Genomic DNA, 12,023 nt, shown 5'->3' with positions numbered 1-12,023 from the left:
TCATTTGGTTATTGTGAATTTACCCCAGACTTTCTTGAGGGCTGCTTTCACATCCTTGTTGCGTAAACTGTAAATGACAGGGTTGGCCAGAGGGTTGACTACAGTATAGAACAGTGCATTTGTGAGATACATGATGAAAATGGAACCATAGAAGAGGGAGACTGACATCAAGGGAGCTGAGCAAGTGAAGAAGGCTTTGCGTCTCCCTGTAGCTGACCGGATATTAACTATGGCTACTCCAATGCCAACGTATGAGCTCACAATGATAGCTGTAGTTACTAGCAAATTGGAACCTAATACAGCAGCCACAATGAGTTCATAGAAACCTATGTCATTACAGGACATTTTAAGAAGTGGGGGCCCATCACAAAAGTAATGGTTGATCACATTATTGCCACAGAAATCTAGCCGAAAGGTGTTGCCAGTGTGTACAATTGCATTGGCAAAGCCAGCTGCATAAGCTCCTACTACCAACTGAATGCAGACCTTCTTGGGCATGGCAGTGTTGTAAAGAAGTGGGTTGCAGATGGCCACAAAGCGGTCATAGGCCATGAAGGCCAATAGGAAGCATTCAGTGTATGCTAAGCCAGCAGAGAAGAAGAACTGGGCTGCACAACCAGCTAGGGACATGTGGTTGTTCTTGGACACACAGTCAGACAAGATCCGAGGAGTGTAGACTGTGGAGTACCAAATATCCAGGAAGGAAAGGCTACCCACAAAGAAGTACATGGGTGTGTGCAAGCGGGAGTCCAGGTAGATCAGTGCTAGAAGGCCCAAATTACCAGTCAGTGTTAAGGTGTAGGAGGCCAAGAACAGCATAAAGAAGATTATGCGTAGAAATGGGTCTGTTGTAAACCCAAGCAAGACAAAATCAGTAAGCAATGTCCGATTGCCTTCCACTTCCATCATTTTCATAGGCACAACCTGTTTGCAAAGGAAAGAGAAGTCAAAATTTGGCAGTGTTGAAGTCCCCCTTCTCTGGCATATTTGGTATGAGTTTGACTATTTTACTTTACCAAATGCTTTTACTTCTGCTTTTTTAATATTCCAAATACATTCACAGGATTCATCTTTTATAAGAAAATTACAACATAAGGCCCTCATTGCTTAGGAGCAGCGCTCCATGTAGTCTACTACTGTGTTTCCCCGAAAATAAGACAAGGTCTTATTTTCTTTTGACCCACGAAATAAGCACTTGGCCTTAATTCCAGGGAGGTCCTATTGTTTTTGAGATGGAGGAGGTGGCGAGTGTGGTCACCTCATGGCTGCTGCTGTGTTGCAATATTTGTGGGGAGGGCTTATTTTCAGGGGAGGGCTTATTTCAGCGCATGCGCTGAAAAAGCCCAATTGGGCTTATTATCTGGGGAGGTCTTATTTTCAAGGAAACAGTGTAATCCTTTCTGAAAGCAGGCTCAGACTGTTAACAAGCTCAGGGTTGATGAAAACTGGGTGGAAAATCATCAAGAATCCCTGACTGTAGATTTAGAGAAAACCTGGTTATTTCTTTGTCAAGAAAACTGCATGGTCTTCCTCATGTTAACATAAAGCGTCATCCTGGACTTGAAGGACATATTGCCTTTTTAAAATGTATTAAGGTGAAATGAAGGCATAAATTCCAAATGGATTTTACTTCCCAGGCTGTCCTTGGATTAGTCTCTCCATGTGTCTATCACTGGAGCTTCCTAGCATCCCTAGTAAGAGTTATGGATCAGTGATGAAGGTTGGGGGAAAACTTTTCTTAGAGAAAAAGCAAGCTCATTCACAGGTATGTATGGAATAACAAAACAAAGAAGATAGGTTTCTATGGAGATTCTCAGTCATCCAGGTCATGGTGGTCCCAAAGGTGCTTTTTTTCCAAGAGGCAACTAAATTTCCCACAAAGTCCAGTTGCCTCTTGAAAAAAAGTATCTTTGTGACAAAAAAAATAAGAATGTGAAGGGATCTATTAGATGAGAAAGCCTGTTAAATTCAAGGACCAGTCCAACAATTGCATTACTAGCAATTCTGTTTCAAGGACAATTATATTAAGAGGTATCTGATTACATATGCAAGATTATACATATGGACCCAATAAACAATTTAAAATGCAATCAGAATTGGATAATGAAGCTGGAATCTGCCCTGAATAGAAAATAAAAAGAAATCTCACAGCAGAAGACAGGACCCTGGGAAAAATGCCAGAGTTTGAAAAACCTATGCAAAAAAAACATTAAGAATATTGACCTCAAGCTACAATTTGTCGAGAAATTGGTTCAAAATATTTGATAGTTGATTTATAACTCTTTTACAAATTGCCAAGATGAACAAATTGTGCAATAAATACTGGAATTGCCACAATAAAAAATGAACATTTTAACATATATACAAAAAGACTCAACAGTATGGGAAAGAAATACCTCAATATATCGAGAAAATTCTGACAATAAATTTGAATCAAACACACATGTATTTTTATTAGGTATGATCCTAGATAATATCCCTCATAATTTATGAAAATATGTGCTGACAATGGCAAGAGTCCCACTGGGACAAAACTTGAAGAGGAAAAACCTTGCAAACCAAATATGTTTGGGAGACTAAAATTAGAGAATACAAAGCAATGGAAAAATTGACAGTATATATTCATAGCAGAAACTTAACCAAGTTTGACAAGGAATCTACCCTGATTAATATATTTGTTATAAAAAAGGAAAATAAAGAGAAATCTCACAGCAGAAGAAAGGGCCTTTTTTCCATTCTGTGGAACAGCAGAAAAGATCTTCCCTCCCTCCCCTTGTGCAGCTGCACCCTTGTCAATCAAGGTTCTCTCCGAGACTCCTCAGGGGTTTGCCATTTTCTACTTAGATCCAGATTATTGTCCCCTTTCCTTTGAAGTGTGAATAGTTCTCTTTTCCCTTCATGGAAATCAACTGTTTAGATAAGTAAACTTCTTAAAGATGTCCTGTGAATAGCTTTTCCTGCTGTTTCTTAGAGCTCTACCTGGACTTTGTCTTTCAACTCCCATTCTAAGACTCCTGTCAGAGGCATGGTTGACTCCAACCTTCCTTTAGAGGAAGGGTTGGAAGAAGTGACTGCCATGCTCATGAAGGCTTCTGGAGGGAAGCAGAAATCGGAAAAGTGAACCACTTTTGAACACCTTTCCGTATTCAGAAATAGAGAAGGGGTGGGCTGGTGCATGGCTCTGAGACCCTTGACAATCAGAAGTGACACAAATGGCTTTGAGAGCATTGGTCAAATCCTAACTGCGATAACCATAGAATCCTGTTGGACATCTATCTAAACTATTCCCAGATATGCCAAACTTACCTGGATGAAGCTGAGTACATTTTCCTGCTATGTCTGTTGGAGAAACCAACGAATCAACCTATTTGGGAACATTGTACTTTCATGAATAAAGTGCTCACATCTTTCCTTCAAATTGGGCAGCCTCAGTTCCCCATGGAAGCACTTAGATTAAATTATCCCTCTTGATGATATGAAGTGGGAATATTATAGTTGCTACCAAAAGTTTTTTTTTCCTAAATCTTCCATAGGGTGTTTCACCTATGCGAAAAAAGGTGAAAAATCACTCCCGAGGCTTCCTGAATTCTCCAGATAAACTGTCATCTTCTACCCTGAGGACACTAGAAGTTCAGCTGCAATCATCACTTGTCTCAGGGCCTTTTTTGAGGGGGTGGGGAACCCTCCAAAAAGTATATGTGATCATAGTGAATCCTTTTAAATTATTATTATGCATTTACTTACATAATATTTACAAAAATACAAAAAAGGAAAACAAATAGAATATTTTTTGCATTAATAGATATAATTGTCTTTCCAAAAACAGAAAAGTTATATGTCTCTTAAATCCTGCCCTTCATAATGAAATAATACCCATTTTCCAGTTCCTCAAAATAATTCCCTCAGGAGCAATTCAGGGCAAATAGACTATATCTCTTGAAAATAATTCTATCCCAAAATTTTGGCTCTTAATTTAATATAACATCTATCTATATCTATATGTTATATATATGTTAAAATATTTTTCCAAACATATGTGAATTATTCATAAGACCATAGGACTTAATGATGCCCACCAATATTTTTTATATTGCCAATTGTAAAAATCTGATGCTTATCCTTTAAATTGTATTCTTTTGGTTGCCCAATATATACAGAATATAATCTGTGTGTGGAAGCCTCACAGTTTAAGAAGGTGTGTGCCAACAACAATGGCAAGAATCCATTTGGCTTGGGACCAGGTTATCTGAGGGACCTCTTTCTCCAGGACTGTCTACCCATCCAATCAGATGCAACGGACTGTGCCTGCTGCAGATCCCATCAGTCAAAGAATGCTGACTGGCAGAAATTAGATGTGGACCTTTTTCTGCTCTAGTTCCCTGCCTTATGGAACATCCCTCAGAGATCAGAATGGCCCCAACCCTGTTAGCGCCTCACAAAGCTCTAAAAACTTGGCTATGTACTCGGAATGCGAGAAGAGCCCTATTAGTTGTCTTTACTATTTAGCAGACTAATCATCATGGCTGCTCTTTATATTTGTACATATTTTGTGAGTGTTTTTATTGTTTTAATGGTTTTTTAAATTTTATTTATTAAATTTATTTGCCACCCGTTCCTGCAACGCAATGACACTTGGAGATTTATAGCATTATTTGCTTTAATTGTTTTAAAGTTGTAGACTTGTAAGCTGCCCAGGGTCACTTGGTTGAATAGGTGGACATACAAATTGAATAAGTAAATAAATGAATAAAAACAGCATTTGAAAAGAGAACCCTGCTGAGTAATAAAGGGATTGAGACATTAAAATTGGAGACTATGCAGCAATAAAAAAACTATTAGTATACATTCACAGCAGAAGTCTATGTGGTAAATTCAAGCAGGAGTGGGTCCAATAAATACAATGTATATCATACAACAAGACAATCTTAGAAGCTGTGGTGGGGTTTTTTTTCTTTTTCTTTTTTTTGAAGAAAGGGAGAAACTATTTTTAATAATAATAGCAATAATAGCAATTGCAATGATCTAAGCAAAAATGAGTAACAATATCCACATTAAATTATTTTTTAAAAAAAACATTCAAAGAGCAATATGTGTCTTTATTTTTGTTTTTGGTCTTTTTAGTGTATATTTTATTGAATGAGCACTGAAATGGGACACTTGTACATATAATTAATAAATAATTAAATGTAAGAACAAAAAACATTTTTTCAAAAAGTATTTCAATAGATTTTAGATGGCATCCTTTTCAGGAGAAGAAATAAAGTGATATAAGTCTTTTATAGTCTTTTATATAAATAAATATCTATTTATTTATATTTTGATAGAAATACAATGTCGATTTCGATTCAGATACAGACTCCATCAAAGATGAGGGCATCTCAGGTTTCTTGGAAGCAGCCAAAGCATGCAGAATATACAGAATAGCAGATTTGGAAGGGACCTTGTGGCTGTTTCGGGTGATTTTTACCACCAATATTGTGAATACGAGTGACAAAATTCTGATTCTGGTAAAATAATGTAATAAGTATTAATAATAGCAATAACAAGAAATAATCATTGCACAGTAATTGATCTCAAATATGTATCCCCCATTCATTTGCAGAACATTTGACTCCTACTTTAAGGTGATCAGATTTTCAGATTGGTAAAGAGGGACACCTTTGACCGGGCTTGATTAAAAATTTTATACGGAGCAACAAACATTTTCATACAACACAAAAATAGTATTGTAATATTTTTTTATTTCAACATAACTACAATTTACAAATATAAATTGTAACTGTTGCCAAACAACAAAATTTTGATCACGTGACCATGAAGATGCTGCAACGGTCGCTAAGTGTGAAAATGGCTGCTAAGTGTGAAAAATGGTCATCAATCACTTTTTTCAATGTTATTGTAACTTTGGTCACTAAGCCCATTATACCACCTTTCTTGCCACACTTCTTAAGTAAATAACTGCAGCTGATAAGTTAGTAACATAAGTGAATCTGGTTTCCCCATCTGACTTTGTCAAAAGGTGAGACCCCAGGACACCGAAACCATCATAAATACGAATCTGTTGCCAAACATCAAAATTTTGAATCACGTGACCATGAGGATGCTGCAACGGTTGCTAAGTGTGAAAATGGTCACTAAGTGTGAAAAATGGTCATCAGTCACTTTTTTCAATGCCATTGTAACTTTGGTCACTAAATGAATTGTTTGAAAGCTAAGGCTAGCTTGCATTATACTGCCTTATGCTAGCTTACATTTTCAAGAGAGAGAAGCTAAACCCCTTATTAGAATTGAAATAGAAATGAATAGAGTAGAGTAGAGTAGAGTAGAGTAGAGTAGAGTAGAGTAGAGTAGAGTAGAGTAGAGTAGAGTAGAGTAGAGTAGAGTAGAGTAGAGTAGAGTAGAATAGTTTATTAGCCAAGTGTGATTGGACACACAAGGAATTTGTCTTTGGTGCATAGGCTCTCAGTGTACATAAAAGAAAAAAAATACATTCATCAAGAATCATAAGCTACAACACTTAGTGATAGTCATAGGTTACTAATAAGCAATCAAATTATACTAGGAAACAAATTATTGGATTTTTAAATTATTGGATTTTTTTTTCAAAGAAACTCAGTATGTGCTTCCTGATTATTAAAAGTGCAAATTCAGTGTCAATGACTCCTGACTATTTAAAATATAGTCTAAGACAATTTAAAAAAAGAATCCACACAGAATAAAACTATTTTAAAAACTCCTATGGACAATAAATAAAATATTATTTTAAAATACATTAAAAAAATAAAAGGAAAAAACCTGGCTCACTTACCAGCAGGCAGGCACTTCAAATCAATCCAGAATGATATAGATGTTAATATCTGTGGACCACCAAAATTTTCTCACAGACCACCAGTGGTCCACCACGGACCACTGGTTGGGGACCACTGCTTTAAAGCAGAATCTGCAGAGGAGAAGCAGGGAGACGGTTCCTAAATAGAACGCCCTCTTTAAAAAAAGTAAGTTTTTTTTTTTAATGACTCAATGCAGCCAAGTTCATTATATGGCATCATGCAAGCCTTGTCACATCTTATTATGCCATCACCGCTAAATCTCTTTAGAAAGTCTACACGAATATAGTTTGTAAATCCCCCTATATGGCTCCTTTCCCATGACTCCTGACGCTGGCAGGTAGACTGCCCTTGCCCACAGAAGCTCGAGAGGAGAAAATTGGATAAAGCACACCTTAGTCATGCTGGATGAAAATTTAAATTTCTAACTTGCCTCTTTTTGGGGGGTGAGGGGGGGGGCGTCAAGGCTGCCCAGGAAGACCAGCAGAATAATAATTTAAAAAAAGAGATAGACTTAATACGATAAATAGAGAAATGTGTAGAGAAATGTAAAGAATGAAGAGGGATGGAGGGATGAAAAGGGGGAAAGATGGATGGGTTTTTAAGAGTCTGGGGCTGCAAAACGGGGGTTATTAATCTGTGTGTGTGTGTGTGTGTGTGTGTGTGTGTGTGTGTGTGTGTGTGTGTCCAGCCTTCATTCCTGCTCACTTCACACTGGATGCACAAAAAGAGTAGTCAAAATGTGTGTGTGTGTGTGTGTGTACGATTTTTACCAGCAACAAAAGGGGAATTGCTAGCAGCTAGCAGGGTCTTTTATTTGCAGCTGTTAAGTGCTCGGTTACAGCAATTACGAGATCTCAGGAGGAATGGGGGAACCTGGGGAGGGGGCGCAGGGGAGGGGGATCAGAGATCACAAGGTAGGAAAGGGATAGATTAAAAAAATAAGAGGGGATCGTACGCCCCCACCCACCCACTCCCAACCCCATCCGACAGAAGGAGACGAGAGAAGAGCAGCGGAGAGAAGGAAATCTCCTCCATCCCCCCCTCTTCCAAATTATACACACAGACACTGCCCTCCCCATCCCGCAGCCCCAATTCCAGCCGCACCAATTCAAGCTCCCAGATCTCTCACTCTTTTTTTTCTCCACTCATCCCCCCCCTCAACCAAACAAACGAACAAAGTAAATACAAGAAAAGCAACTTTTTAAAAATAAATAAATGAAATCCAAGGCATGGGAGGAAAATCCCCCTTTCCCCCAATTCCCACTCCCCCCCCCATCCCGCCTCCCGATCCATTTGGGGTGGATTTCTTTATTTGCAATAAATCCTGGGTTTCCCCCCCTTTTTTTTTAAAGGAAGGAAAATGACAGATCTTCTCCCCCCCGCCCGCCCCTCACCAAAAGGAGACCGGAGAAAAGCAACCAGATTGAAAGGAAGGGAGATATGATTGTGTTTGGAAGAGCAGGAGGAGAGGGAGGGCTGCGAGCAAGCCGAGCAGAGGGAGGAAAACCACTGCCCTCTAAAGGCCACATCGGGAATGACACTTCAGAGAAATAAATTTTTTTTTTTAATGGCGTCCTTTTTAAATCGGGACTTTTTGAACACGCAGTGGGACACGGGACAATTTTTGAAAAATCGTAACTGTCCCGCCAAAAGCGGGACTTCTGGTCACCTTAGGTAATAAACTATGGCCTTCCGTAAAGCTACTAAGTCCTGGCTGTTCCGGCAGGCTGGGGGCTGTTAAAGCACCCAGCCCCATCTTAATTGTGACTTGTGGTTTTTAAAATTGCTTGTATTGTCTTATTTATTCCCTCCCCTGTTTATTGTGAGCCGCCCGGAGTCCTTCGGGAGTGGGTGGCATACAAAACCCATAAACCTAACCTAACCTAACTTCTTTATTGTGCTTTTGCTTTTGCTCAGAAAAGAATTAACAGAGTGGTTGAAATCTATGTTATGTCATCCAATGAATGTAAGCCTTGCCAGCTTTAAGCTGGTGGAAAATCTGAACATTTAACGGTAAGCATTTTTGTTTTATACATACCTTAAACAAGAGAGAGGCCTAGTTCATTAGGACAATGAAATTCACAGTGATGATAGTGTTTGCCTTGTTGGATACCTGGCATGTAGGGATGGAGCCTGTGTGGGTGTTGCCTAGTTATCCCATCATATGGCAATCAATTATGCTTCCATTCTGAACTTGACAACAAATATTCGCAAGTGTAGACAGAGTTATCACTAGTTGAAACCACTACTGATGGTGCCATCTGCATCAGATCAACCTTTGAGGAAGGTGTGCCTTTGGGTAAATATCCAAGGTGCCACTGTATCTATGACATTGTTACAAGACTTACTGACCTATCACATAAGATGGAAACCATCTATGAGCAATGCATGGCAATGTATGGGAATTACACCCCTTCATATAGAAAATTTAGAATAATTGAAGACGCATTATTTTTCCCTTATGTTGAAATCAAAGCTCCTTCGAAGCTTATGTTTTTCTGCAGAGGTCTTGGCCTAACAAGTTTGCCTTCTGTGTGGAAAGGAAGATTGTAATTGGATATGTTAAAATTCCACCACATATGAGACTACTACAGATGAGGCAAAAGAGACATGTGGTTAGACAGTTAAAGCCTGGAATTCATAAGCCAGCAGCAAATGATCCAAACAAGAAAGAGGGAAATGTTTTTCTGGATCTAATGCAGGTAGCTTTGAATAGTTCGTCTTTTTGTGTAAAAGGTGAGACTACAGTCTCTGATATAATGACAACATGTTTTGCGGGAGTACCAGCATCTGGAAATTTTTTATTTGATGAAGCAAAATCACAATAGATCCTAACAATTATAATCTCTCACATACTCTTTTTTGGAAGTCCACATAAGCCCAATAAATGGACTAATAAAAAATGGTGATAGAATTAAAAACAGTATTGCCTGCTCATGACTGCGTATATTACAAACATCCTGAAAAGAGACAGGAAAAGGTAATATATGTGCAGGTACCTACTGATCATGTTTTTGCTTGTTCTGAAGTGGAAGAAATAGAAGCTGCAGGACCGGTATTATATTTACCTAGAGGTTGGTTTTTATTCTGCGGCTTGCATGTTTATGCATATGTACCTTCTCATGCCATAGGAGGTCCATGTACTATTGGATGGTTAACTACCTCTATGGCAGTAACTCATTTTAATGATATTAATCAGAAAACAGCTTTTTATTATGAGATGATGAATCAAAGTCTCTATCATAAGAATAGAGTACCACATAAGAAGGTAGTGCCTCATACACATGCATGATATACATGATATTACAGCAGGAAAAGATCCAGTAGATGGAACTCATACACATGAAGGTACAGTACATGCACATGAAGATGGGAAAGAACATGAACATGTGGAACCACCTGTAAAGAGACAAGAGCCACATGTTGTAATAAATACAGGTGTACATCCTATAAGATGGACTATAACACCAGTGAACATTACAAGCAATGTTGAATTGAATGTATATAGAGGAAAGAGATCCATATTTAGTAATGCTTATGATGCAGGATGTAATTATGAAGTGGTAATCTTAGAATACAAGGTGGAGTCTTGGGCATAGTACCATGGATTGCAACCCAGTACAATCACACCCAGCTTGGCCATCTTGCTTGTGCTTTGGCTAAGAGCATCAATGAAACTTCATCAGCAATAGCTGCTGCTTTAGCTGATGAAATGTGGGAGATCAGAAAGTCCATCTTACAAAATAGAATAGCTATTGATTACATGTTGTTGTGTATTGGACATGGATGTGAGGAATTTGAGGGGCTCTGTTGTTTTAAAGTTGGAGATCGTTCTCAATTCATTGAGGCTAAGCTGAAAGCTTTGCACAATATAACGACACATTTATCACATGTAACGGAAAGCTCTGCTTTTAAAAGTGTTTGGCATCTTTTAACTTCCTGGCTGCCAGACTTCACTTGGCTAAAAGAATTATTTGTGGGAGTGATAAGTATCATTGTGATATGCTTGATCACTTGTATTTGTATCAGTTGTGCTCCTTTATGCTTAAAATGTATCAAATGTAGCCAATGCTGTTTGATTTGTTTTAAGGGATCTAACTGCACCAAGAAAAAGGAACAACTAAGTAGACAAGAGGCTAAAATTATGATGCAAGAGATTGAAAATTAATTTACACATATAAATTGTTATTAAAGGGGAGAGGATGAAATGTAAGAATAGGGATAAGATCTGACTTATTTATTTTATTCCATTCTGAATAAAATACATATCTATTCTGCTTGTTAGCCTGGAAAAATACTGCTGGATGTTTTGCTAACATTAAGGTCACTATGACCCAGCTAGGAATAGCCCATGGTTATTATTAGGATATGGTTTGGGGAAGTTAATAATTATCTTGTTATTGTTTAAACTGTAAGAAAGGGGAAACCATCAACCACCCATTTTTGGGAAAGTTTAAAATATGTTCCTGCCACATAAGTGTTGTGGCTCAGCGGAAGTCTCCTGTGGGTCTTTTCGGGGTGCGAGATTGGCAGTGCAACTGGAGGCATCTTCTGGTGATGGAGGCATGGATGGTGCCGCGCCCTGGTTGCAGGAGTCAACATTCGTTCAACATTCATTGATCATCGGTCGTGGTTTGTTTGTAAGAGACACTTGGAGAAGTGATTTGCTTTCTGTAACCCTGATTCAAGGAGACACTTGGAGAAGTGCATTGCTTTGTAAGAGTTTTGTTTTGTATTCTGTTATCTGGTCAGAGACTTGATTTATATTTATTTTTGGGCTCGCAACCAGTCTGAGCCGAAAACTGATAAAGTTCTTTCCTTTTAAGTTTGTCTGCCTGTCATCTCTTAACGAGCCGAGAAGGGGGGACAGAACACATAAGTAACCGGAATTTTCCAGAAAGATCTCAGGGAATTTATTTTTGGGATTTTGCTCAATTAATGCCAATTATTGTCAATATTGCAAGTATTGTTATTGATCACGCCAAATAGATTTATGTAACTGTATTATAACACGCTTTAATATACCCATGAGACTTCAACTTGAGTATTTAAGTTTCACATGTGTACTGTTCGGTATTCTCTCACTTTTCCAAGAATCAAGTGTAAATAAAATGGATGCTTTTTGTTGATCATAGTATCTTGACCATTTTTTTAATATGTAGAAAATATATCAAATATATTTTTCTCACAAGT

At 38.2% G+C, this 12,023-nt stretch overlaps 1 protein-coding gene across 1 annotated transcript; it reads right to left on the bottom strand.

Moving 5' to 3' along the window:
- Nucleotides 1-915, bottom strand: LOC148049502 (olfactory receptor 9G4-like). Its single transcript, XM_087717496.1, has one exon. It carries the CDS (start codon nt 913-915, stop codon nt 1-3), a length of 915 nt encoding a protein of 304 aa, XP_087573622.1.
- Nucleotides 916-12,023: the final 11,108 nt, after the last annotated feature.

The sequence above is a fragment of the Thamnophis sirtalis genome, unplaced genomic scaffold (genome assembly GCF_051295495.1).
Source record: "Thamnophis sirtalis isolate CommonGarterSnake01/CBP01778 unplaced genomic scaffold, rThaSir2_p1.2 scaffold_1, whole genome shotgun sequence".
NCBI classification, from domain to species: Eukaryota; Metazoa; Chordata; class Lepidosauria; order Squamata; family Natricidae; genus Thamnophis; species Thamnophis sirtalis.
Note: the sequence above shows the minus strand (reverse complement) of the source record. Positions and strands in the feature narration are given on the sequence as shown.

Excerpts from the sequence above, each read along its gene's own strand:
- LOC148049502 (XM_087717496.1), bottom strand. The coding sequence starts at position 915 with ATGAAAATGATGGAAGTGGAAGGCAATCGGACATTGCTTACTGATTTT.